General features: G+C 34.9%; 1 protein-coding gene across 6 annotated transcripts in view; it reads left to right on the top strand.

Annotated features, from left to right (window-relative positions):
* The window catches only part of Pias1 (protein inhibitor of activated STAT 1), a 130,608-nt gene extending 105,065 nt beyond the window's left edge, over nucleotides 1–25,543 (top strand). For 4 of the 6 annotated variants that reach the window (XM_005316729.3, XM_078049400.1, XM_078049401.1 and 1 more), the window contains 7 exons: nucleotides 3,645–3,718; nucleotides 10,118–10,278; nucleotides 11,884–12,014; nucleotides 13,003–13,183; nucleotides 16,863–17,005; nucleotides 18,568–18,605; nucleotides 21,629–25,543. In XM_005316729.3, the coding sequence (XP_005316786.2) occupies nucleotides 3,645–3,718; nucleotides 10,118–10,278; nucleotides 11,884–12,014; nucleotides 13,003–13,183; nucleotides 16,863–17,005; nucleotides 18,568–18,605; nucleotides 21,629–21,922 (1,022 nt within the window). In that variant the 3' untranslated portion in view covers nucleotides 21,923–25,543. Of the gene's footprint in view, nucleotides 1–3,644; nucleotides 3,719–10,117; nucleotides 10,279–10,592; nucleotides 12,015–13,002; nucleotides 13,184–16,862; nucleotides 17,006–18,567; nucleotides 18,606–21,628 lie in introns of those variants that run through there. The other 2 variants (XM_078049402.1, XM_078049403.1) reach the window with 2 other exon arrangements.
* Nucleotides 25,544–25,835: the final 292 nt, after the last annotated feature.

Here is a 25,835-nt window from a genome sequence, read left to right as displayed (position 1 = left end):
CTATTAATCCCATTTGCCAGATTATGAATAAAGTGAGGTTGAGTGGCTTAACTAAGGCTGAATTCTAACATAGGCTGGCTATTGCCTCTTCTATTTCAATTTTTTTTTCTAATTACTGACCACTTTGGTTCACATAAAGCTGATGTTATAATGTATGATGTTATTTCATTTAAGTGGAAGTTTAGATATGCAAGACTCAAAGTCAGATACTATTTCCACTGATGTGTGGAAGAAGGGTAATGGTGAGGTAGTTGGTGAAGACATGCATGATGGTTAGTGTATTAGGATTCTCTAGAGAAAGAACCAATATATAGAGAAAGGTAAGTGAGAAGGGATTTATTAAGGGGATTGGCACTGACAATAATGCAGTTTAAGAAGCCCCACAATACGGGTCTGCAAGCTGGAGAATTAGGGAAGCCAATAGCATGGCTGAATCTAAGGCCAAAGAACCCAAGGCTGAAAGCCTGAGAACCCTGGGCATTGCTGGTATGTATAAGTCCTGGAGTTCAAAGACTGGAGAACCTGGAGTTCTGATGGGAGAAGGTTGGGGGTGGAAAGTTGCCTTTCCTCTGTCTTTTTGCTCCTATTCTTAACCCTTCCCTTTGCACAGCTGATTAGATTGTTTCCACCCATATTGAGGGCAGATCTAACCACTACTTGATCCGTGGACTCACATGCAGTTTTCTCCAGATAACTTCCTCATACATACACTCATAAATAATGCCTTATTAGCTCAGTAGGTATTTCTCAATCTGGTCAAATTTACATCTAAAATTAATCATCACAGTATTCACATTACATTTTTTTAAATTGTTTTTTTTTTAAGTGGTACTGAGGATTAAACCCAGGGGTGTTGTATCACTAAGCTATATTCCCAGCCCTTTTTATTTTTTATTTTGAGACAAGATCTCACTAGGTCACCAAGGCTAGCCTCAAATTTTAACAGTCTCCTTTCTCAGACTCCCAAGTCACTGGGATTATAGGCACACTCTGCTGTGCCTTGTTTCACCTTGGAATTCAGTTTCATTTGTATGTTGATTTTGTGTGACAATTATTTGTTGTCTTTTATAAGTTGCTGTTCTTTAAAAATATAAGAAAGAGTTGACTAAGATTGGGTATATAATGGTGAATACATATTTTTATAATTTATATATGGCATTAATTAGCATAGTGTTATAGTAGCTTACTTTCCAAATTAAAAATCAGAAATGTTATTCCTTTTTGGATATGAAAAATCAGTCCATGAAATACATAAAGACTTTGAAATTTGGAATTTCCATGCTACAAAATAACTTTTTAGTCTAGCATCAAAATCACATTTGGAGCTTTTTAAAAACTACTCACTCATGTCCCTCTTTCCCATTCTCATTCAATGAGCAGTTATAAATCAGAGTGCTCTAAAGATAGCTCTATGTTCATCTTAGTTGAGAGCCCCTAATTTATAGAAACAGATTTTGGACCATCTTAAAAAGTTGACACTATATGATCACCAAGATCAGATAGGATTCTTAGTTGTCATAAATGATGAGCACAACAGATATCTGCTGTGCAGTCATTCTTGCTTATGTGAGTACTTTCCCCTCTCTTTATTTTTTTTTTTACTGTGTTATTGGGTCAAACTTAGTTGTACGATAGCTCTAAAAGTCTATGGTTCACTATATACAGAACCACTCTACCTCTGTCCTCCTCAAAGGACTTTAAAGGTAATGGGACAGTTTTTAAAATTATTTGGATATTTTGGCATTTTCCATCTCACCTATTATGTTATTTGTCATTGGTTGAATAACAGATGCCTGAAACTTTCAGACGAGAAGGACAATTTAGGGGGATCTCAACTAAGATGAACATTAGAACTATCATCTAGTGTTGGTTCCAGTTGTATTCTAAGTAAAATTAAGTTCATGGAGGAGGATTTGACTTGCCCAAAATAGTGCAACCAATTTATAGGTAAATAAATTTAGAGCCCAAACGATTATTGTTAAAAAGCAGTTTTTTCATGTAATTTGAATTATTTAGAATTTGTGTTTTACAATATTGTATTATCTTATATTTCATAAATTATCTTTTGCTGTTTCTTAATTTCCTTTAAAATAGAAGAACCCAAATAATATTGGTCCACAGTTAAGAAAATCTTGGTGCTATATCTTAGAATTAAAAAGGAGTCTGCCTTTTTACCCCTTGCACATCAGATAGAGCACTAATCTTTAGGGTATATAAAGAACTCAAAAAGCTAAACACACACACACACACACACACACACACACACAAAATAATCTAAACAAAAAATGGGCCAAGGAACTGAACAGACATTTCTCAGAAGGTGATATACCATCAATCAACAAATATATGAAAACATGTTCAACATCTCTAGCATTAGAGAAATGCAAATCAAAACTACTCTAAGATTTCATCTCACTCCAGTCAGAATGGCAGCTATTAAGAACACAAACAACAATAACTGTTGGCGAGGATGTGGGGAAAAAGGCAAAATGGTGCAGCCAGTATGGAAAGCAATATGGAGATTGCTTGGATACCTGGGAATGGAACCACCTTTTGACCCAGCTATCCCACTCCTTGGTCTATATCCAAAGGTTTTAGAAACGTCATACTACAGGGACACAGCCACATCAATGTTTATTGCAGCACAATTCACAGTAGCTAAACTGTAGAACCAATTCGATGCCCTTCAGTAGATGAGTGGATAAAGAAAATGTGTGTATGTGTGTGTGTGTGTGTGTATACGCACACATATAGTATTCATATTATATATACACACACATACATACACAATAGAATATTAATCAGCAATAAAAGAGAATAAAATCATTGCATTTGCAGGTAAATGGATGGTGTTGGAGAATATAATGCTAAGTGAAGTTAGCCAATCTCAACCCAAATGCTGAATGTTTTCTCTGATATAAGGAGGCTGATTCATAGTGGGTTGGGAGTGGGAGCATGGGAGGATTAGAAGAACTCAAGATAGGGCAGAGGGGAAGGGAGGGGGCATGAGGGTGGAAAAGAGGATGGAATGAGATGGGCACCATTACCCTAGGTACATGTATGAAGATACAAATGGTGAATATACTTTGTATATAACCAGAGATATGAAAAATTATGCTCTATATGTGTAATATGAATTGTAATGCATTCTGCTGTCATATATAACAAATTAGTATAAAAATTTTTTTAAAAAAAAACAAGTCTGCCATCAGTTGATTTTTGTCAACATGCTATAGAAATTTCCTTTATGATAATGTAGTACAGGTTTTTGTTCCATGAGTCATACAGGAAATGTAGTCAGTATAAAGATATACAATTCTTTGGCTTCCTTTTTTTGCTTATTGTAGAAGTGTTTTAGGTTTTTCCATTCAGTTGAATGGGAAAGTACTGGGGAATGATACTGACCAAATTATATTGGTAACATGTGCATGTGCCAAATGTAATAACTAATCCCACTCTTAATTATAAGTGAACCAATTAAAAATGTAAAAAAAAATCCTGGTATATAATTAAGCAGACTTTATTTTTTTATTTTTTTCTAAAAAAAAGTTTCTTGTTTCAAGTTTCTTCTTTTTTAATGTTACGTCAACAATATATTTTTAATAAACTTAAATTCTCTTTGTTTTCTCTTCAATGAATTTCAGTTAAAGAGAAATTGACTGCCGATCCAGACAGTGAAATAGCTACTACCAGCCTAAGGGTTTCTCTTCTATGTCCAGTAAGTGTTAATTGATACTTGTTTTCAGGAAGATTTAACATACATACATGTACCTTTTTTTTTTTTTTTTTTTTTTTTAATGGTAGTACTGGGGATTTAACCCAGGGACACTATACCACTGAGCTACATCCCTAGCCTTTTTAATTTTTTTATCTTTAGCCAATGTTTCTCTAAATTGCTTAATCTGCCTTTAACTTGGAATTCTCTTGCCTCAGCCTCCTCAGTTGTTGGGATTTGGGGCATGCACCACCATGCCTAGCACATTTCTTCTTTTTAATTAGGTGCTTCCTATATCTGAGAAATTTTTTACTTTTAAAATCTGACCACCTTTGTTATAGTTTATAAAAACTGGAAAGCTATCAAGGCATAGGATTTGGAATCTAAACAAGTCTAAAAAATTCTCTCTACCCTTAGTAAGATTTGTCTAAATATTGCTTGTGGTTAATGACTGTCTCTCAAGCTCACGTGTAAAATCTCAAAATAAGGAAGTTTATTGTATTGGGGTATTTATTAAAACTTGCACTTTAATGATACTCTTCTGAATAAAAACCTAGCCATGATTACCCACACTCCAACTTAGCCATTTTGCCTCACTATTCTACTCAGCCTAAATAATTGAAGTTTTATTTATATATTAAAAAAAAAAACCCTAGGAATATGAGGTCAGAATGAATCATTTGTATGAAGTAAATGTATGGTCCTAAGATATAAACAAGCTATTAAACCCATGGAGGACAAGTCTTAAGAAAATGTGTTGTTAATGTTTATTTCTGAACTAATTTGTTAGGTCTACCAACAGTAGGGATGATAACTGTAGAATATGGTTTCATATGAAAATATTTGAAAAATTAATAGTAAATTACTTTGACATTTTGATTACCTTTTGTTCTATAATTAATCAAATTAGTCATATCTGCATTTGGGAGCAAGTATGAAGAATGTTTTTTGAATTCCCTGAATTGTTCAGGCAGGGCTGATATTGAAAGCTTTTGATAATGACATCCTGCTAACCTAAGATGATGAAGTTACTGATTTCCTTTCTACTCTTTTTGTTGTTGTTATTGTGCTGGGGATTGAACTTGGGTCTTGTGCATTCGAGGATAGCACCCCACCAATTGATCCATATCCCCAGTCCACTGAATTCCTAAAGGAACAAAGAACTTACAGAGAAATTAAATGATATTTGTCCTATGTCTCAGTCTTTTATGATTTATAAAAGCTTAAACAATATAAAAAAGTCATTAGCTCATGAATTAGTTTATGATACTGTACATAGCTTTAAAAAAAAAAACTTTTTGGAGGGAGGGTTAATTGCTAAGGGAATTCCTCCTTGTTATAAACTTTTGTAAGTTTATTTGCAAATATCCATCATATTCTAAAAAGGGAAAGTTAGTAATCACAAGATTTGAAACTCAGCCTCTCCCCTGATATCAACTTCCAAGGACCTGAACAGACACTTCTCAGAGGAGGACATACAATCAATCAACAAGTACATGAAAAAATGCTCACCATCTCTAGCAGTCAGAGAAATGCAAATCAAAACCACCCTAAGATACCATCTCACTCCAGTAAGATTGGCAGCCATTATGAAGTCAAACAACAACAAGTGCTGGCAAGGATGTGGGGAAAAGGGTACACTTGTTCATTGTTGGTGGGACTGCAAATTGGTGCAGCCAATTTGGAAAGCAGTATGGAGACTTCTTGGAAAGCTGGGAATGGAACCACCATTTGACCCAGCTATTCCCCTTCTCGGTCTATTCCCTAAAGACCTAAAAAGAGCATGCTACTGGGACACTGCTACATCGATGTTCATAGCAGCACAATTCACAATAGCAAGACTGTGGAACCAACCTAGATGCCCTTCAATAGACGAATGGATAAAAAAAATGTGGCATTTATACACAATGGAGTATTACTCTGCATTAAAAAATGACAAAATCGTAGAATTTGGAGGGAAATGGATGGCATTAGAGCAGATTATGCTAAGTGAAGCCAGCCAATCCCTAAAAAACAAATGCCAAATGTCTTCTTTGATATAAGGAAAGTAACTAAGAACAGAGTAGGGACAAAGAGCATGAGAAGAAGATTAACATTAAACAGGGATGAGAGGTGGGAGGGAAAGGGAGAGAGAAGGGAAATTGCATGGAAATGGAAGGAGACCCTCAGGGTTATACAAAATTACATACAAGAGGAAGTAAGGGGAAAGGGAAAAATAATACAAGGGGGAGAAATGAATTACAGTAGAGGGCGTAGAGAGAGAAGAGGGGAGGGGAGGGGAGGGGAGGGGGGATAGTAGAGGATAGGAAAAGCAGCAGAATACAACAGACACTAGTATGGCAATATGTAAATCAGTGGAAGTGTAACTGATGTGATTCTGCAATCTGTATACGGGGTAAAAATGGGAGTTCATAACCCACTTCAATCAAAGTGTGAAATATATATCAAGAACTATGTAATGTTTTGAACAACCAACAATAAAAAAATTTTAAAAAGTTTGAGAAAATAGATGTATTTAAAGTTGAGTGATCATTTTTAAAGATCAGAAATGTGATTAGCACATAATAGTACAGAGGAAAAAAAAAATACAGTGAAGATAGAAAAAGCCTTCAAATTCTTGGTGCACACCTGTAATCCCAGTGGAGGCCAAGACAAGAGGACTACAAGTTCAAGGCCAGCCTCAGCAGTTTAGCAAGACCTTGTCTCAAAGTTAAAAAGGACTGGGAATGTAGCTCAGTGGTAGCACCTCTGGTTCAGTAAACAAACAAAAAACACCAATCATCCTGAGTATATTCTTTCTATAACTTTTCTTCTTATTCCTCTTAATAACCAGTCTTAGGGAAGCTATATTGCCTCCAAGTTTTTAATATTATTGTTTAAAATTATATAATTAAATAACAATATAAATGTTGTAACAATCTACGTTGTAAAGGAAACTAGTATTTTTTTTTTAACATTTAGAAAATTGAGGGCTGGGGTTGCAGCTAAGCAGTAGAGCTCTGGCCTAGCAAGTGGGAGGCCCTAGGTTCGATCCTCAGCACCACATATAAATAAGTAAATAAAAAGAAAGATATTGTGTCCGACTACAACTAAAAAATAAATATTTAAAGAAAAAGGAAAAATTGATTCACAGACGAGAGAAGTAGAGATGGGAAAATGAAAGTTTTGAAGATTTTATATACATCTTTACCTATATATTTATTCTCTTCTCTTTTCTCCAAATCCTGATTCATCCATTCCTGCTTCCATAGTTCCTTGCCACCTCATTTCATTGTAAAGCTGGCCCACTAAATTATCATTAACATTCTCTAGTAATATGGGAAAAGAACATGAACTATAAAAAATTCCCAAGTAATTCCTCAAATAAAACTTCCAAAGTTTATACTGGAGTGCTTTAGAGAACAGATAAATTTAGAAAAGAAGGTAAGTTTTATTTTCCATTTAAATCCCTGGAGAAAGTCTTGTTTTTCTGCATTCTCACTTTAAAAGTATTTACAGTTATGCTAATATATGTGATATTTATAACATTTAACACTTACATAAATCACTTATTCATATAAAGCCCTCCAGTATAAACCTTGGAAGTTTTATTTGTGGAATTACTTGGGAATAATATAGTTCACGTTCTTTTCCCATATTATTAGAGAATGTTAATGATAATTCAGTGGGCCAGCTTTTAATTTTTCTTCCTATATCCCCTCACTCTTCTCTCTTTAGTTCCAAAAGCTTTAGTAGTTTTTTAAAAATTCAGATTATAGAAAAAAGAACTATATATATAGTCTGTAATTATTATACTTTCATGAGTTTCTATTTAGTTAAAGGGATAATCTCTTTATAGTTGTTCAAGAACAGTAAGGCCATATGTTTTAGATGTTTTTACCCAAAAATAAAACAGCAAAGACAACTCATTTATAATTCAGATTTATAGAATAAAAATGATGATTTGTTCCCTTTGAAGTATGGAAATTTGTGGCTCACTATTAATTTGAATGGCCCTTGTTGTGATATGCAGAGCCCCAAATAAATGAGCTTCCCTTTTTGGTGTACTAAAGGCAATGAAAATAAATAAAAATGTTTTTGCTCTTTGAGAATATTTTGGTTCTGGTTTATTAGCAATAGAGCTGAACAAATCACCTATTTTGGGGGACCTTAACCAGACCTGTAATCTCAAATATAAATGACACAGTTGATAAAAGGAAAACAAAGAAACAAAAACTCTGAACATTTATTTATGAAGTATTTATTATTACGAAAAAGGTGGAAAGTTTTCCTTAATAGCTTTCTTTCTTATTGTAAAAAAAAAAAAAAATACTGATATTTCTAGACTGTGTGTGAACGTGCACATGTATATGTGCACAGTACTGGGGATTGAGCCAGTGCTTTACCACTGAGCTACATTGCCGACTCTCCCCACACACACTTTTTTTTTTTTTTTTAAAGATACCATCTCACTAAACTGCCCAGGCTGGCCTCAGCTTTGACATCCTCCTGCTTCAACCACCTGAGTAGCCGGAATTACAGGTGTGTGCCACCAAGCCTGGCCCTAGGCTTCTTTTGAGAAAAGCTGGTTAGAACTTTTATCTAGAGTGTTTTTCTTGGAATAGCATCAGTTGTAGTGTAGCACTATTGGGAGTAAGGTAAATGGCACAAGAAAACATGGAAATTGTTTACAAAATTTTTTATTTGCAAACAATGCAAATATTCGGTGTTCTATAAAGGGAAAAAGGAAATCTGTAATCACAAGGTGAAGGTAGTCAAACCTCAGCATCTCCCCTTGTATCAAGTTTGAGAAAACAGGTCCTATTTATCAGATAAATATTTAAAGTTTAGTGACTTTTTAAAAATCAGGAATATGAGAATTATCACATAGTGCTTATTTTATGTTTCTTTGAAGCAAGGCATTTGTGAGCTAGATTGGAGGTTCTCTCAGTGGAGCACAGTTACTTGTATACTCCTAATACTGTGTAACTGGTATTACTCCTGTGTCATAAGTTTATAGCTTGTTCAAATGCCCTTTTTAGTCCTTCATCACTACATCCATTTGAATTAAGGAGGAAACAGTGTTACTTTAGAGATAGAGAAGGAGGCCCAGAAAGGTTAAGTGCCTTTTCTAGAGGCACAGTAAATCATTGGTACCAGAACAATAGTTAGTGCCTCAAATGACAGTTAATTTCCTTGGTAGACTAGGAAATTGCACATTTTCCTGAAATTTTTCTAAGCCAGGAATAATCATATTCCTCATTTATTCTCAAGCCTTTATATTTTCAAGCTCACAAATATATGGAAAATCTTTTCTAGTTACTTGGCAAATAATGTTATCAGTGAAAGAAGATAACTTCTATACTGTGTGGTCATTGTGGGCTTTGTGTGGACCCCAAGTGCTACAAGGTGGCCTCCAGTGAAGAAAGTTGTCATATGCCAGCTCCCTGTACAGGTTTCTGGACCACATCTCTACAGCTAGCAGCTCAGGAACAGATGAAGTAGATTTCTGTGTACATAGCATAGATTCAGCCTATGAACTCAGGCAACAGTTGCAGGGCAGGAAGAAAAGTCTCCTAACCTGCTGGAGGTGCTGGAGACACATCTGAATTGCTGGTAATATGCGCACTGAAGGGAGAAATACAGAATACACACATATACTTCCTCCTCAGAGTTGTCATGAAGGAGAGTGGGTGATACTGATTTGAGTTTTGTCCTTTGAAGTACTCTCATTCAGAGTTGAGGTTGATAGTAAATATTGCATCTAATTACATCATATGGTGACATGCAGTATCTAATAACACATTCTTTTTTCCTTTTTCTAACCCCTAGTTATGTGGTTAACTTTTTCTTAAATTAGGGATTGCTTTAAGAATTTGAGATTTGGGGGGGGGGTCCAATCCCATAATCCCAGCTACTGAGAAGACTGAGGCAGTAGGTTCACAAATTTGAGTCCAGCTTGGGCAATTTAGTGAGATCCAACAAATTCAGTAATAATACAACAGCAACAAACTTTGTTGTAGTTTCCTTAGTCATCGTATTTGGTATTCAAAGAAATTGTAATTTTTTGACCTACAGATAAGTTTCACAGAAAATGTGGTTATTGATGTTCTTTTACCTCGATAAAAAATAAAGCCAGCGGCTTGGGAGGCTGAGGCAGCAGGGTGGCAAGTTCAAAGCCAGCCTCAGCAACTTAGTGAGGGCCCAAGCAACTCAGTGAGACCCTGTCACTAATTAAAATATAAAAAGAGACTGGGGATGTAGCTCAGTGGCTAAATGCCCCTGGGTTCAATTCCTGGCACAAAAAAACAAACACAATATGCTTTAGGTCAGAACACAAACACAGTCTGTTTTAGAAAATTTTTTAATCAGAGCTTAAATTTTGAACAACAGTTGTCTAATACTTTTTCTTCTCTTCTAAAGCTCGGTAAAATGAGGCTAACAATTCCATGTCGAGCCCTTACATGTTCTCATCTGCAATGTTTTGATGCAACACTTTATATTCAAATGAATGAGAAAAAACCAACCTGGGTTTGTCCTGTCTGTGATAAGAAGGCTCCATATGAACACCTCATCATTGATGGGTATGTCACTTTTAAGAGTTTTTTTTGGTACCTTGAAATAATCATCTATTATCTAGATTCATTACTTGTCAGGTTGGGATAAAAAAATCTAAAATTCTAAAAGTAATGTTTTCTAAGTTATAAGTTTGTAGAATACCCATGATTTTAGAGATCAGTATTTTAAAAATCAATAATTAAGTATTTTTAACTTGATGTCTGCTTGTTTTGAAAACACATACTTGTCAGTGCCTCCTGATGTTTACCATTTAAAGCACCTATGGTTCTAAGCAGGGAATGCATATACCTTTTCCTAACATGAGCTCATCTATCTCCAGAACATGCAGACCATATTGGAGAAAGCATGAAAGAATTGTGAAATTCTGGCACACTCAAGCTCATCGAAAACTGTGCTTTTTAGTACAAAAGCCTGTTTCTGGAGATTAGGTCGAACTTCGAACTTCAATCATGGTCCATCATACCTATTCTCCCGCTATAAAGGCTCCTACAACTGATCAACACCCCAAATAACAACTTCCTTTGTTTTTCTATTTGTATTTCTATTCTTGTCTTTTCCTTCTTTCAGTTTTCTTTTTCTTTTTTGTCTTGTCCACCTATTGCATCACAATAATAATTTTCTTTAACACTCCTGTTTTTGTCTGTTGTATCGGACATCTTAGTATGATTGTATAGCTTCCTTTAAAACAAACATTTTCTGTACTCTCCAGCAAAACTTAAAACAGCTTATTTATAGTATTTAAGAAAACACAGGAGTCTAAAGGTGATAATAGAAATGGAATATATTTATCAATGCAGTTGTAATTTAGAAGGTGTAGTCATTGGAAAAAATATGTAACATAAATGTTTTATGTTTAATTTGTCAGAATTGGCAGTGATCTATAACTAGTAAATATGAGTTGAGTAGTAATATTTTACCAACTCTATATGTTGTATAGTTTTAGGTTCCCCCTTTCTTGTTATAAAGGAGACACACACACACTCTCTCTCTCTCTCTCTCTCTCTCTCTCTCTCAAAGAAAAATTGAAAAACACAAGAAATCAAGAACTTTTTTGGTATATAATTTTCTGGTTTGTTTTTACATAATTGTGAATATATGCTATTAATAATTTAGCATTGTAACCTAAGAATTTGATCATGATTAATTTTGTACATTCCCTGTAAATATCATTTTAAATGTCCACATATATTATTAAGGACAATATTCAGTTACATATTTTTATATGTATTGCTTTGGTTTATCAAGTAATACATGCCTATTGTAGGCTATTTGGAATGTGTTAAAAGATATACTACTTTACAGAATTTTATTTATAAAATGCAAATTTTTTCTTGGCCTTTTTTCACTTTTTAATCCATGTTATTAATAATCTTTGACAATGTAATTTTTTATGGTTACATGATATATCCTTATATAAATATACCACAATTCAGATAGCTATTTTTTTATTCAGCATTATATTTTGAAAACGAATGTAATTTACCTGTTCTATTTTGTTTTTCTTCATTTATACTTGTATAAATATAGACATTCTGAATATTAGAACAGTAATATTTCAAATCTATCTTCAATTGAAATGTGTTATCCTAAGGACAAACTGTTTTTTATAGCTTGTTTATGGAAATCCTAAAGTACTGTACAGACTGTGATGAAATACAGTTTAAAGAGGATGGCTCTTGGGCACCAATGAGATCGAAAAAGGAAGTACAGGAAGTTTCTGCCTCATACAATGGAGTTGATGGTGAGTGGTAGTTATTCACAAGGGAAGGGTAGTTTCCTTGCTGCTATAAACCATGGTGTTCAATGTTTAAATGAATACATTTTTTAAAACCCTGAGCATTTTAGGGATAGCTCAATAATTACTAAATTGATTTAATGTTCAGAAGTAGATGAATTCCTTTTAAATTTTTCTGATATTAGATTTCAAAGTAATGTAGTGTGTGTGTGTGTGTGTGTATGTATGTGTGCTGCTGGGGATTGAACCCAGGGCCTTATGCATGCAAGGCAAGCACTCTACCCACTGAGCTATATCCTCAGCCCTCAAAGTAATTTAATCTAATAAGCCATTTGTAAAGTTAGACTTGTGAAATAGAATCCTTTAAAAATTTTTTAAGACTTCTAATAGAAGTCTTTTTCATTTGTGTATATATATACACACATATGTCTGTATACACTCAAATGAAACAAAAATATACTATTAATGTTTTTGCTGGAAGGAGGTTATGAGTTATTAATGTTAATACTTCCTAAGAATGTCAGGTACTATATAGCTATACATGTAATACATATAGTTTGAAGCTAGGCATTATGGCACATACTTGTAATCCCAGCAGCTCAGGAGGCTGAGGCAAGAGAATCCCAACTTTGAGGCCAGACTTAGCAACTTAGCAAGACCCTCTCTCAAAATTTTTAATAAATAATAATAATAAAGGGCTGGGGATGTAGCTCAGTGGTAAATTGCCCCTGGATTCAGTTCCTAGTACCACAAAATATTTTATATAAATTGTTCGATTGTTTCTTCTCTTTTAGAACTGGTTTTTCAAAATAATTCTTTAGAAAACCAAATAATAAATAGTAGTTTTAAACTTCAAGAGCCTCTGTTGGTTTTCTGCTTTCTGACCCCAACAATGTAGTCAGTATATATTGATATATTAAACCATAGGGACACTGAGGAAAGAAATGAGATGTCATAGGTCTTCTTTGCCTTTTATTTCATCATTCCCATGCAGGATGCTTGAGCTCCACATTGGAACATCAGGTGACTTCTCACAACCAGTCCTCCAATAAAAACAAGAAAGTAGAGGTGATTGATTTAACCATAGACAGTTCCTCTGATGAAGAGGAGGAAGAGCCATCTGCCAAGAGGACCTGTCCTTCCCTGTCTCCCACATCACCACTAAATAATAAAGGGTAAGTGCTGAGACGTTAAAATACAATCATTGTGAAAGTTCATAGGGATTAAAGACCCACCAAATACAATGATAATGCTTGATTATAGAACTTAGGCTGAAACCAGACACAGTGTTGCATACTTGTAATCTCAACAACTTAGAAAGCTAAGGCAGGAGGATCACAAGTCTGAGGCCAGCCTTGGCAATTTAGTAAAACCATGTCTCAAGAAGTTAAAAGTAATTAAAAAAAAAGATAGATGGGGGTGTAACTCAGTGGTAGAATACCCTTCATTCAATCCTCATTACCCCTCCCCCACACACACCAAAAACACCCTTAGCTTTAATTTTCCCCAGGTGTGTGATATTCTTAAGGGATTAACGTTAAAAGGGTCAGGTCACTTGGGTATAGAATTTATCATAATAAAAGATGATTTTTCTAGTACATAAATGCTCTAAACATTGGTGTACATCAGAATCATTGAGAATTTATCAAAATATGCTCCCATGTCTGAGTCAGGAGTAGGGACTGAGAAAATATGTTTGTAGTTCCCAGCTGCTTCTGATAGTTCATATTTGCTAAAAACAAGAAAATATATGCTGTAAAATTAACCCCAAATTGAATGTTTTTATGAGGCTGGCAAGGAAAGAAGTTAAGGATGACTTAGGTTTGAGTACACAGTATTTTCTGTTTTGTAGACTTGTTTGCCATATTTCCCATTAGTCACATATTAGTAATAATGAACCTTAGTTATACTTCAGTTCAGTTCATGAAACACTGTTATTTACCTATGTAAAACACCCTTTTTCTGGTCATGGATGTTAATAAAATAACCTAAAAGAGGGTAACATAGGGCTGGGGTTGTGGCTCCGTGGTAGAGCAGTCGCCTAGCATGTGTGAGGTCCTGGGTTCGATCCTCAGCACCACATAAAGATAAGTAAATAAAGGTATTTAAAATTAGTTTTTAAAAAAGAAGAAGACTGTTTAAAAAAAAAAAAGAGGGTAACATTTCTAAGGGATAGTAAAACAAGTAGCAAACTCTAGCTATACTTTTAAACAGCTGTTAGTCTCATAAGCACATAGATGATTCTCAGCAAAAAAAATTTCATGTGTTGCTGAGACATAATTGTAAGCACACCAATAGTGAATCTTGAAATAAATGTGTTCCTTTTAGAGGAGTATATCAAGAAAAATATGTGGCATTTTGTAACTGAATAGGAACTCTTCAGAAAATTTTACATGAAACAATAGCACCTGAAGAGAAAATGCAAGAGAATGAACTTCCATAAATGGTTATCATTGTTAAGATTTCAAAGTTCAAGAAGAAAATTTTACAAAATTTACACCAGACCAAAGAGCAAGCATTTCTGTGATTAGTCTGAGTCTCAAGATATTTTATAAATATCAATCCACAGAATAACCAAATATGTAGTTGGTCCATATCCTCAGGTTCATGAATTCCAGCAATCTCAAATTGAAAATTTTGGGGAAGAAGCTGTATTTGTACCAAACACACAGAACTTTTTCCTTTTTCATTCCCAACAGCTATTTACATTGTGTTAGATATTATGAGTAATCTAGAGATGTTTTGTTTTGTTTTTTAAATAAGGTTCTTAAGCATTCTTGGATTTTTGTATCTGTAGGCTGTAGGTCCTAGAACTAGTCTCCTAGATACAGAGGAACATCCGTATTGTCATATGATTTCTGTTTTAATGCCATAATTGTAGCATTAAAATATTTTATAAAACTCTCCAATATATAAATTATATTTGTTTAATTGTATCATTATTTTTTACTCTTTAGAATATTAATAAGTTTTGTATACCTGTAAACTATCCAGTAGCTTTACTTTCTGACTATACATTGTTTCTTTAAGAAAAACATAATTGTTTAGAAATCTGTTGTTTTTCTTTGGATATTTACTTTACTGTTTTTTTTAAAAAAATAGCTCTGTTTATTATGTTTGGAAAATTACATTAGATGCATTGACTGCTTCCTGAGTTTCCCAGAGACTAATTGAACCTAGATACAGTATTGCAAACGCCAGACCTTTCTCTATTTCTAGATAAAAACAAGAATCTAAATTTTACATCTTTAGGAGAATAACACCATAGCCGATACTTACACCATTTCCAGTAAAGGGTAGCCCATAACTAGAAACCTAAGCACAGCATATTTGTTACTGTGCACTGTAAAGGTAGAAATGTATTTCAAAATATTATCACAGAATTGAAAGAAAAAGCACTTTTTCTTTCAGGAATTAGAAAGAGGCAAACCTCACCAAAATGTAAAATATTTTGTTGTCTTCAACAACTGTTTGGTTCATGAAGAAATTTCTTATACAATTTAGTATACCAATATGTTTGCAAAGACTAGCATTTCAACTGCTTTTTTCTCTCTTGTACTCTTGTAGGCATTGTCAGAGGATACAGCTAATGGAACATGGTACTTTTTGTAGATGTAAGAGGTTTAAGTTTCCATTAGATGGAACACTTTCATGAGGTAGATAAGTGTTTTATGCTTCCTACTCCATTCATAAAAATGTGGTAGATATTTTCATATCTAGAACTCTTTCCTGGGAAGTCCAGCTTTGGTGTCTTTTGGATTATTTTGTACCATTAAAATTGCATCCTTTCATCCCAGGTACTTTACATGAAATATCAAAAGTGAAAGATAGTTGTTTTATTCCTTCATTCTTCGTTATTTTCTCCCATCTTATATGTTTATTAGCTTCTTATAGAGGAAAAAAGAACAGATTAACATATGACCTTTATTTATTTATTTTACTTATTTTCAGGACTGAAAATCAGCTTTATATTCCCTTTTTATCACCCCTTTCTCTCTTTTCTTCTATTTCTTAATTTTGGGTAAAGAAAGAAAATGATTTAATTTTCCAGCTCTTTAAATATATTTCACTTTTTTTTTTTTTTTCTTGAGCCCTTTTTTTCTTTCTTCAGTCATACTCTTCTCCCTTTAAAAACTCTCTACTGCTTTCTGGTTTGTTTATTTCGTTTTTGTGGTTCTGGGCATTGAACCCAAAGACCTTACGTATGCTAGGCAAGCACTCTACCACCGAACCACATCCCCAGCCCTGTTAATTTTAGAGCGTGACCTTGCCTGGTGTTGCTACCATCATTGGCTTCAGCAGGTCTTTTATGCTAACAATGTGCTGATGACTTGCTGGGCATTAGGGATGCCAAGATAAACTACCCAGTTTTCATTCTTACCAGGCTTAAAATTTGGGGTCCAGCTGTTTGCTCCTAACAGTTCGGATTCCTCAGATTTCTCCTAGTCTTGTTTTCTTTGCTAGAATATACCTATGCTTCTCACTAGACAATCCTCTAGCACTTATTTTGAAAGGTTTCAGGATTTTGTCTATTGTAAATACCTCTCACTTGTGTACTATTTCAGTGGCTTAGTTGTGCTTTTCCCTGCCCTCTGAGAGTGTGATGATATTCCAAAGACAGTGTTGGTTTGTGAATGTTGGATACCATTGCTCCACTTGGTTCTCCCTATAACCTCTGTAAAATGCTATTATTCCATACAAACTATTTCTTAATAATTTTGAATCATCTATATGTTGCTTGCTTGTTTTATTTCCAGCATAAAAGCTAGGGCACACTGAGTTGCAGCCATTTCTTTGAAAAACTTAAAAATTAAACTGACTTGTGAAAATTATGTAAACATTTCCTTCTTACAGCATTTTAAGTCTTCCACATCAAGCATCTCCAGTATCCCGCACCCCCAGCCTTCCTGCTGTAGACACAAGCTACATTAACCCCTCCCTCATCCAAGACTACAGGCATCCTTTTCACGTGACACCCATGCCTTATGACTTACAAGGTGAGTCACTGGTTTTTCTGTATTATCACACAGTATTATGAATGTCTTTGATCTATGTAGGAAGAATTGGAAGATTGCGAGAATAGGGTCTTGGACTCAGGGAATTGAGAGAAATAATGTACTGTGGTTATAAAAACTGACGTATTTCCTTGATGGTTCTTTCATCGGTAGCCAATGTTTCGCTATCAGTGTTTAACTAGTGCAATGATGACTAGGTTTTATGAGCTTCAAAATATTTTACAAGTTGTTTTTTAACAACTTCAAACTTGTGACTTTGAATTTTGATATCGATGGGCATTACATTTTGTTCCCTGATTCTAGTCATAACGAGTAGGGATTATGTGTAACCATGTTATTATCTTTTAGATAGTGCTGAATTGAGACATTTTGAAAGTCTTAATTTTGGTTCTCCTGAACCTGATCCTTCTTTTCAAAAGCAGTTTGAAATGTTAGTTTACTTATTTGTATACAGTATTTTGAGTTCATAATAATCATTTATGTTATCAAAGAATTGCAGCTTGTTTTCATGTATCTGTAATTTAATAACATATTAAAAACATTTTCTTTTATTACAAAAAGCCATATACGCTCTTTGTTCAAAATTCAATATAGAAATATACAGTGAAATTTTCTCTCTACCCTTCTCCCAAGCCTACTCTCCAGAAGTAATAGCTGTTCTTAACAGCTTGCTAAGTATCTTTCCATACCATTTACCACATAGATGACACATGACACTAACCATGGTGCTACACATTTTGTAGATCACCATATTATAATCTGTTCTAGTATAGATAGTGATCCCCAGAGTACTTTCTGTCATATTTTATCTACATCTGCTTGTTGTCCTTTTCCACTAGTTTATATATAATGAAGCATTTCATTTGTGTTAATTACTTGCTTTTCACATTACACATTGGCGATATAGGCAAGAATGTGATAAGAAGGGGTCAATTTGCAGTGAATCCCAACAATCAGGGATCAGGGCTGGGCCTTGAATGTACACTACACCAGCTCTCAGGCACACTCCCTCTCAAGTCTTTCTTTCCCCTCATGCCACTGCAGAGATGGTGCTGGAATGTACATGTGATAGTAAATGAGTGAATTTGGGAAAGAGAAGGAAAATCTGTGTTACAATTTGCTTGACCTGTTTCAAATTTCAACCTTCTCATCTATAAAATCAGGGCCAAAATAATCCCCTTCCTCCTAAGGTACTTGTGGAAAGTTAGAGTAGATTGAAAGGTTGGTTATTTAAGGGGAATCAAAGCAAGGGATCAGTGTTAGATTTAATAAGTTAGTGATGGTCCATGTCCCTCAAATGGAGTGACAGGGAGAGCAAATCATTGCTAAGACTTGGACTTAAACCTTCATAATTTAGAGATGGGAGAGAGAAAACATTCAGCGTAACTCTTCATGTTTAGATAAAATTCTAAGTGACAGAATTAAGATTTCTATTTGTTTTTGGAGTATTGGGGCATTTGGAAGGGTTTTTTGTTTTTTGTTTTCTTTTTATTTTGTGGTTTTTTTTTTTTTTTTCAAAACTAAAATAATTTTTTCTCCCACAGGATTAGATTTCTTTCCTTTCTTATCAGGAGACAATCAGGTATGTTATATGAAAACAAAATTACTGTTATTTTAATTGTATATTCAAAAGTATAAAATGTAGCCAGGAGAAATGATAATTTATCTTGGAAAATAAATTATTGCTATGGCATTAGTAATTTAAATAAAAGTTCCTGGTTTCACTATTGTCTGAGCAGGTAATAAGAGTAGTGTTGGTTAGTTGGTTAAAGAAAAAGGGAAGTTCATATTGGCTGATAGATTTCTTGGCCAAATACAGTCATGCACCGCAATGTTTTGATCAAGGACAAACTACGTGTATGACAGTAATCTTATGAGATTACAGTGGAGCTGAAAAATTCCTATTGCTTCATGACATTGTAGCCATTGTTATGTCATAGCACAACACATTATTCATGTTTGTGATGATTCTGGTTTAGACAAATCTCTGCTGCTAGTGGTATAAAAGTGTAGCACATACAATTATGTAAAGTGCATAATACTTGATAATGATAATACATGTTAAATGGCAGCAGCCTCGTATGCCTCATTTACTGCATCTCTTGATAGCATCATTTTCTCTTGTGTTGCTTTGTTCATTCTGGCCTCTAACCATACAAAATTCACTACTGGTGTTGCCAGTCAGAGGGCATCAAGTGATGTCCTGGAATCAAAATTAAAAGTCATTAGGGGGCTAGGAGTATAGTTCAGTGGTAAAACACTTGTCTAGTGTGTTCAAGATTAATACTCAACACCTCATATACACACATACAAATTGATTAAGGACTATAATTGTGAAACATTAGTGATAGTTATTGCTTACCAGTCAGGCATGTCCCATTCCACTGTAGCTGTGAACTTGAAAGACAAGAACAAAGTGAGGGGGAAGCTATTAAAGGATCTGCTTCATTGAAGACAACAAGACTTGAAAGCACCCATTGCAGTGTTCTACAGGAGCCATAAGAAGTCACTTCTCTCCCAAGATGCCTTCCTGAATTGTTGTGCCAGTGCAGTGAAGTACTATAACATACCTTTCAAGTTTTGCTTATTGTTTATAATACTTCCACACATCCTCTCTATTAATGATCTGTATCTTACTATCAGAATGGTGTTTCTCTCTCCAAACACCACTTCTTTGATCCAACCAATGGATCAAGGAGTTACATCGGCTTTCAAGGCCTATTACCTAAGGAGGTCCTCTGCTCGGACTAGGGCTACAGCTGAGGAGGACGCAGAAGATGCTGATGTAGTTCTGGAAGGATTGCATTTATGAATGAAAAACATGGTTTGGGCTGAGGTCACCAAGGAGTTGTATGAATAGCATCTAAAAGAAGACACTCAGGAGGTTTGTCCTTGACTTCAAAGGATTTGCCAAGGATGAGGAAGTTGCAAAAATCAACAAGATTGTGGTGGAGATGGTTGTGTGTGGAAGAGGATGACACTGAGGAATTCCTAGAGGTGACTCCTGAGGAATTGACTATTCAGAAGTTGTGGAAATTAGAACAGGAATGCATAGCTGAAGAAGAAGCAAAAGAAAAGGAAATTGTGGGAAAAGAAAAAGAAGAATCCCTAAGAAAATTCAAAGTAAAGGGTATGGAAGATTTTGCAGACCTCAACAAGGGCCTTAAATTTTTTGAAAACATGAAACCCAACATCAAAAGGTTTTCATTAAGAGAGAGGAGTGTCTGTGGTGCATTATCTGCTTATAAGCAAATCTATAATGAAAAAGGAAAACAAACAAAGCAATTCATTGTGGACAAATTTCTGAAGAGTGCCACCTCCTCAGGAAGAGCTCACAAGAAACTACAGAAGACAATATTGTTACAGAAGATGACAGCTTTATGCTTGTCATTTTCCCTGAAGACCTTTCAGTGGGGACAGAATGTAGAGGTAGAAGACAGTGGTAATGATGACCCTGTTTAAGCCCAAGCTAATGTGTGTTTTTGTGTCTTGGTTTTTAACAAAACAATTAAATATGCAAAAATTTTTAAAGTTTATAGAATAAGGATATAAAGAAAGAAAATATTTTTGTATAACTATTCAGTGTATTTATGTTTTGAGCTAAGTATCGTTACAAAGAATCAGTTTAAAAAAAAAAAAAAGCCAGGTTCAGTGGCATGCACCCGTAATCCCATTACTTGGGAGGGTGAGGTAGGAAGACTGCAAGTTGAGGCCTGGGCACCTTAGCAGGACCCTGTCTCAAAATATAATGGCTGGGAATGAAGCTCTGTGTTGAAGCACTTGCCTAGCTTGTGTGAGGCCCTGGGTTCAATCTTCAGTACCAAAAAAGGAAAAGGGTGGATATTTTTCAAAAGTGTAAAAACTTATAAAGTAAAAAAGTTATAGTACATTAAGGTTTATTTATTGTTGAAGAAAAAGGTTTGTTTTTTTTTTTTAAATAAACTTAGTGTAGCCTAACTGTAATGTTTCTAGTCTCCAGTTATAGTGCCCTTGACCTTCATATCCACTTGCCACTCACTCACTGATCTGGAGCAATGTCTAGTCTTGCACACTCCATTCATAGTGCCCTATGCAGGTGTACCATTTTACATCTTCTGTGTTTTTACTGTGCCTTTGCTGTGTTTAGATACATACAGGTACACAAAGACCATTGTGTTCCAGTTGCCTACAAGTACTAAGCTCTGGCATCTAGGTTTGTGTAAGTGTGCTCCAAATGATTTTTCCGCACAATGGTGAAATCATTTGGTGTCATGGTTCTTAGAATGGATTCCTGTCCTTAGGCGATGCATGACTGTATCTCAAGAGCAGAGGGTAAACTGTCCGCTTTTCTGCTGCTTCTAAACATATTGGGAATAGAATTTTGAGAATCTCTTGCAATACAGACTAAAGCAAAAAGCAATCAAGAAACTTTGCCAGTTTCAGATACAAAAATGTCTCTCAAGACCAATGATCCAGTTATTTTACATAAAGCCATTTGATTTTGCAAATGTTATGTTTCAGAAACAGATACTAAGGATATGGTAAACTTAGGACGTTGTTTTGCTGAGAGAAAATGTCTACTTTATAAGTATAACGAGCGTGTTTTGTCTTTGGTCTCCTCCCTAGCATTACAGCACCTCCCTGCTTGCCGCTGCAGCAGCAGCAGTCTCAGATGATCAAGACCTCCTGCACTCGTCGAGATTTTTCCCATATACCTCCTCACAGTTGTTCCTCGATCAGTTAAGTGCAGGAGGCAGCACTTCCCTGCCAACCACCAATGGAAGCAGTAGTGGCAGCAACAGCAGCCTTGTGTCTTCCAACAGCCTGAGGGAGAGCCATAGCCACACTGTCACAAACAGGAGCAGCACGGACACAGCGTCCATCTTTGGCATCATACCAGACATTATCTCATTGGACTGATCCCTTGCCCCTGCTGCTCCTACCCATCCTAGATTAAATGAACTTGGCAGAAAGAAGAGAACTTTGTGCTCTGTCTTATCTTATTCTGTTTAGAAAAGTACAGCGTGTTTTTTTTTTCCTTTTTTTAGGGAAAAAATTAAAAGAAATGTACAGAGAACAAAACTATATTTTCAGTTTTACTTTTGTATATAAATCTAAGACTGCCTGATAAAACACTTGTTTTAAAAAAAAAAAAAAAGGAAAGAAAAGAAAAAAGCACCCACAAGCCACCTTCAGTTCATTTTTTTTCTGGATTCTGAAGATTTTTCATCATCTGTCCTATGGTTTTGGTTTTATTTTACTTCAATGGCATTATTTTATTTGCAGTAAGCAGAAAAGGAATTGCATGTATGACGTTTTAAATTGTGGGCTTTGTTGTGGGGAGGGGATTGGGGGGGATAGTTTGATTACCATTTTTTAAAAATGACAGACTTGGGTTCTGTTTGTGTGTGTGTGTGTGTGTGTGCGCATATTTTATCCAGCCTTAAGTTATAAATCTCATCTGTCCCACCCACTTTCATTCCCTATGTATTTTCAGGTCATAGCTCATGGGCGTGTGTGTTCAGTGTGTGTGTCTGTATGTATTTTTCTGTCATTACTGTTCCCTCTCTTCTGGAGTTGGCATTCAGTTAATATATTAGTTGCCTGCTTCTTTTAAAGTGCTTTAAAGGTCTTGAACTCAAGTGTGAGTATCTTTATCAACTATCCCAGTTGCATGTTCTCCATCATATATTCTGACTTGCTCTATACCCCTCTGAGAATACGCTGTAGAAATACTGGAGAAAGCTGTCTGGGTAAGGAGTAGGCTTACTAGACCTGTGAATAATACACTTTAGTGTAGTTCTCAATTCTAAATCTGGACTGCCAGTGTTGTGTATTTAAGCCAAGTCTGAATACCTGCTTTTTTGGCCACAGGGTAACAGGTTTTCATGTAAGATCTTCATACCAAAGTAGGAAGTGATAATAGCTTAGAAAGTCCTGCTGGGTATTTTGTGCAGCTGACAGAAGGGTTACATCACCTCAAAAAGAAGATAGAGGAGTCAATTACCCTAAAAGTAAATTTTGTTTGGAAAATGCAATGCACCACACATGTGGATCTATAGAAATCTACTGTCTTGATAAACAAGGTTCAAAATGCATTTGAACCTTAGTCATTTTTATTCTCTATGAGTGTACTTATGTTCTTAACCTATATACCTAGTTTATTTTGTCTTCATCTTTTAATGACAAGCATGACATAGGAAAGTCATTTTTTTAAATTCATGAATGGATCTGATCTGCTCTAAATAGTGGAACATGTAAATATATTGAAAACTGTTTTTCAGGAGATAAGTAAAGGTTGAAGGAAAGGAAAAGTGGTTTACTTGTGTTCCAAAATCCTCATCAGAGAAGATATTATGTTCTCAGATATGGAAAATGTATTTCAGTTGATTGAGAGTACAGGTTTAACAGAAAAGATAATGATTGCCAGTTTTCCAGACTGGGTTTTTATATCACAGCTGTTTAGTATTTCTCAGAGTTGATGAAGGACCACTTTTGTGTATAAACTTGTCAATTTCAACCTTGCATTGGTAACACTGACCTACTTCAATCCAGGTAGAATTCAAGATGGCTATGTCTTTTGGCTGTATGATAAAATTAATGGTTCACATGACTGTGTGGCATCTAAAAATAATATGTTTTTACAGCATCTCTCTTACTAAATTGTTGACTTGAATTTTGAAAAAAAGTTGGTGTTGATATGTATATGTGTGTGTGTATATATGTATTTATAAACAAGTGTGTGTGAGTAACAAGTGAGTTACATAGTCTTCCCCTACGCATGTGTATTCCACACATAAATGGCTGAGTTATAGTCACAAAACAATTTGCAATAAAAAAATTTATTGTCAGTTAAAACAAGAAATAGTTAAGTTTTTAAATGAATCTGGAGTTGTGATGAGTGAACACTTTAAGAACTTTCATTGCCATATTAATTTAGACTAATTTTGAATAGTATCATAATTTGTGTCTAAATTTGGATTAGGGTAGAAATTACTAAAATTGTAGAGCTCTGTTTCTGATTTTACATTGTGAATAGAAAACATTTCTATTCAACTACCATAGGTTAAGTGAATAGTTTTCTTTATTCCATTTTCTTTATTCCTGTTTTGGGGTTTTGTTTCTGTTTTCTCTGCTTTTTTGTTGTTGTTAGTGGTCTCAAAATTCCGATCAATAACTTTGTATACGATGCTGAATTATAAACTCTTTGAAAACCCGTACCTCTGCTTTCCTTGGCCCAATTTTGGAAGGGGTTAATTTCCCTTCATGCCCTTTATTATACCAATCTAAGGGAAGAATAGGTAATAGGGAGAAATAGATGTCTGTCCAGTGGCTTTGGTCATGTCCCCACAGGAGAACCAACCATTCAGTTGTCTTTATAGTTCATTCCACTCTGAGGAGTTTCCTTCAGTTGTTAACTTTTTAAGATGTTGCATTAAGTAATAGTTATCACTTGTTGGTTTCATGTTCGTTACGAGTCAATCAGACTTTCATGATTTGTAAAAATTATTGAGTCATGCACTACACCCTTTTCCTAATTTTTTAAAAGAAGTTAAGCCACTTTTCTCTTTTCCTCAGCCCACACTCACTCCCCAACCCATGCCAACATTGCTATGCTGTCTGTGGACAAATAGAGTTTCTCGAATCTTGAAGCCAGTTGTTACAACCCCTTTGCCTTGGTCTTTCATGATAGGTGCACATATCCTTCCTTCTGTGCAGTGCTGCCTGTGTGTACACATCTGGAGAGAGCTCTATACACACAGAAAATAGCTATTTGGCAGGGTTGAAGTGGCTTTTAATTGCTATGTGGGCATTGTTGGACACATCTCTTTTTTAAATTCTGATACTTAACCATGCCACACTTGGTTGACTGTTTTGAGCATTAAATTTTTTCTATTATTGATTTAGAGTATTACAATTCTATATCATTACTGACTTAAGAAAGATTCATTTATGCTTCTGAAAGATGTGATTTCTTGGGTAGATGTTCCTTTGAAACAAGTGTGTGAAATTGAAAATATATCCCAGCTGTAAATTAATAAATATGGAAAAAGCATTGTTTCTAAAACAATTTCAAGTACATAAAACTTTCAGGATCTTCAGGACTTTTTAAAGCACGTTTGCATTTATTTTAGTAAGAATTTCTTTTTGTAAGTACATGTTGAATTCTGTTTTTTAATTAAACACAAAACTTAGATTTCAGAAAGAGGGAGGGAGACTAGCTGGTGGTCCCAGAGTGTGCTGCTGTTGTTTAATTAACAAAGGGGAAAATGTATATAAACAGATATAAAAGTTACCATAAATTCCATGAACTTAAATCTGTGATTCATTGCCTTAAGACTTTCTCTCTTAGGATTTCCATACCGCATGCCAAACCAGTAAAATGGCTTTTAAAAATGTATAGTAGACCAATGTCAGTTTGTATAAAAGTACCAAGTGAAAATATTTATTACATGCATTGGAAAAAAATTGTTTACCTATTGAATGTTACCTGTTTATGTAGAGCTCTTTAGATGTAATAAAAGAAAAGCCTTCAGTTAATTTGTCTTCTGTAAAATAATATTACTGGGTGGACCAAGGGACAGTCCCAATGAGAAAAGTGACAGTGCTTTGTGATTCCAAAGCCCCTTTCATCCCGAGATTTCAAAGCATGATGAGCACCTAATAGGCTTGCAGCTGCTTTGAGGTAAGTAATTAATACATGGCCACCATTTCCCTTTCTTATTGAAATATGGCAAGCTTTGTAATGAACCACAACATCTCTTTAGTTTTAAATCTGTTTAATACCTGCAGTTTGCTGAGAACACTGTGACTGTTTTTCTAAAAGCACCAG

This window comes from Ictidomys tridecemlineatus, chromosome 5 (assembly GCF_052094955.1).
Source record: "Ictidomys tridecemlineatus isolate mIctTri1 chromosome 5, mIctTri1.hap1, whole genome shotgun sequence".
Lineage (NCBI taxonomy): Eukaryota > Metazoa > Chordata > Mammalia > Rodentia > Sciuridae > Ictidomys > Ictidomys tridecemlineatus.
This window is presented reverse-complemented; position numbering and strand designations above follow the sequence as displayed.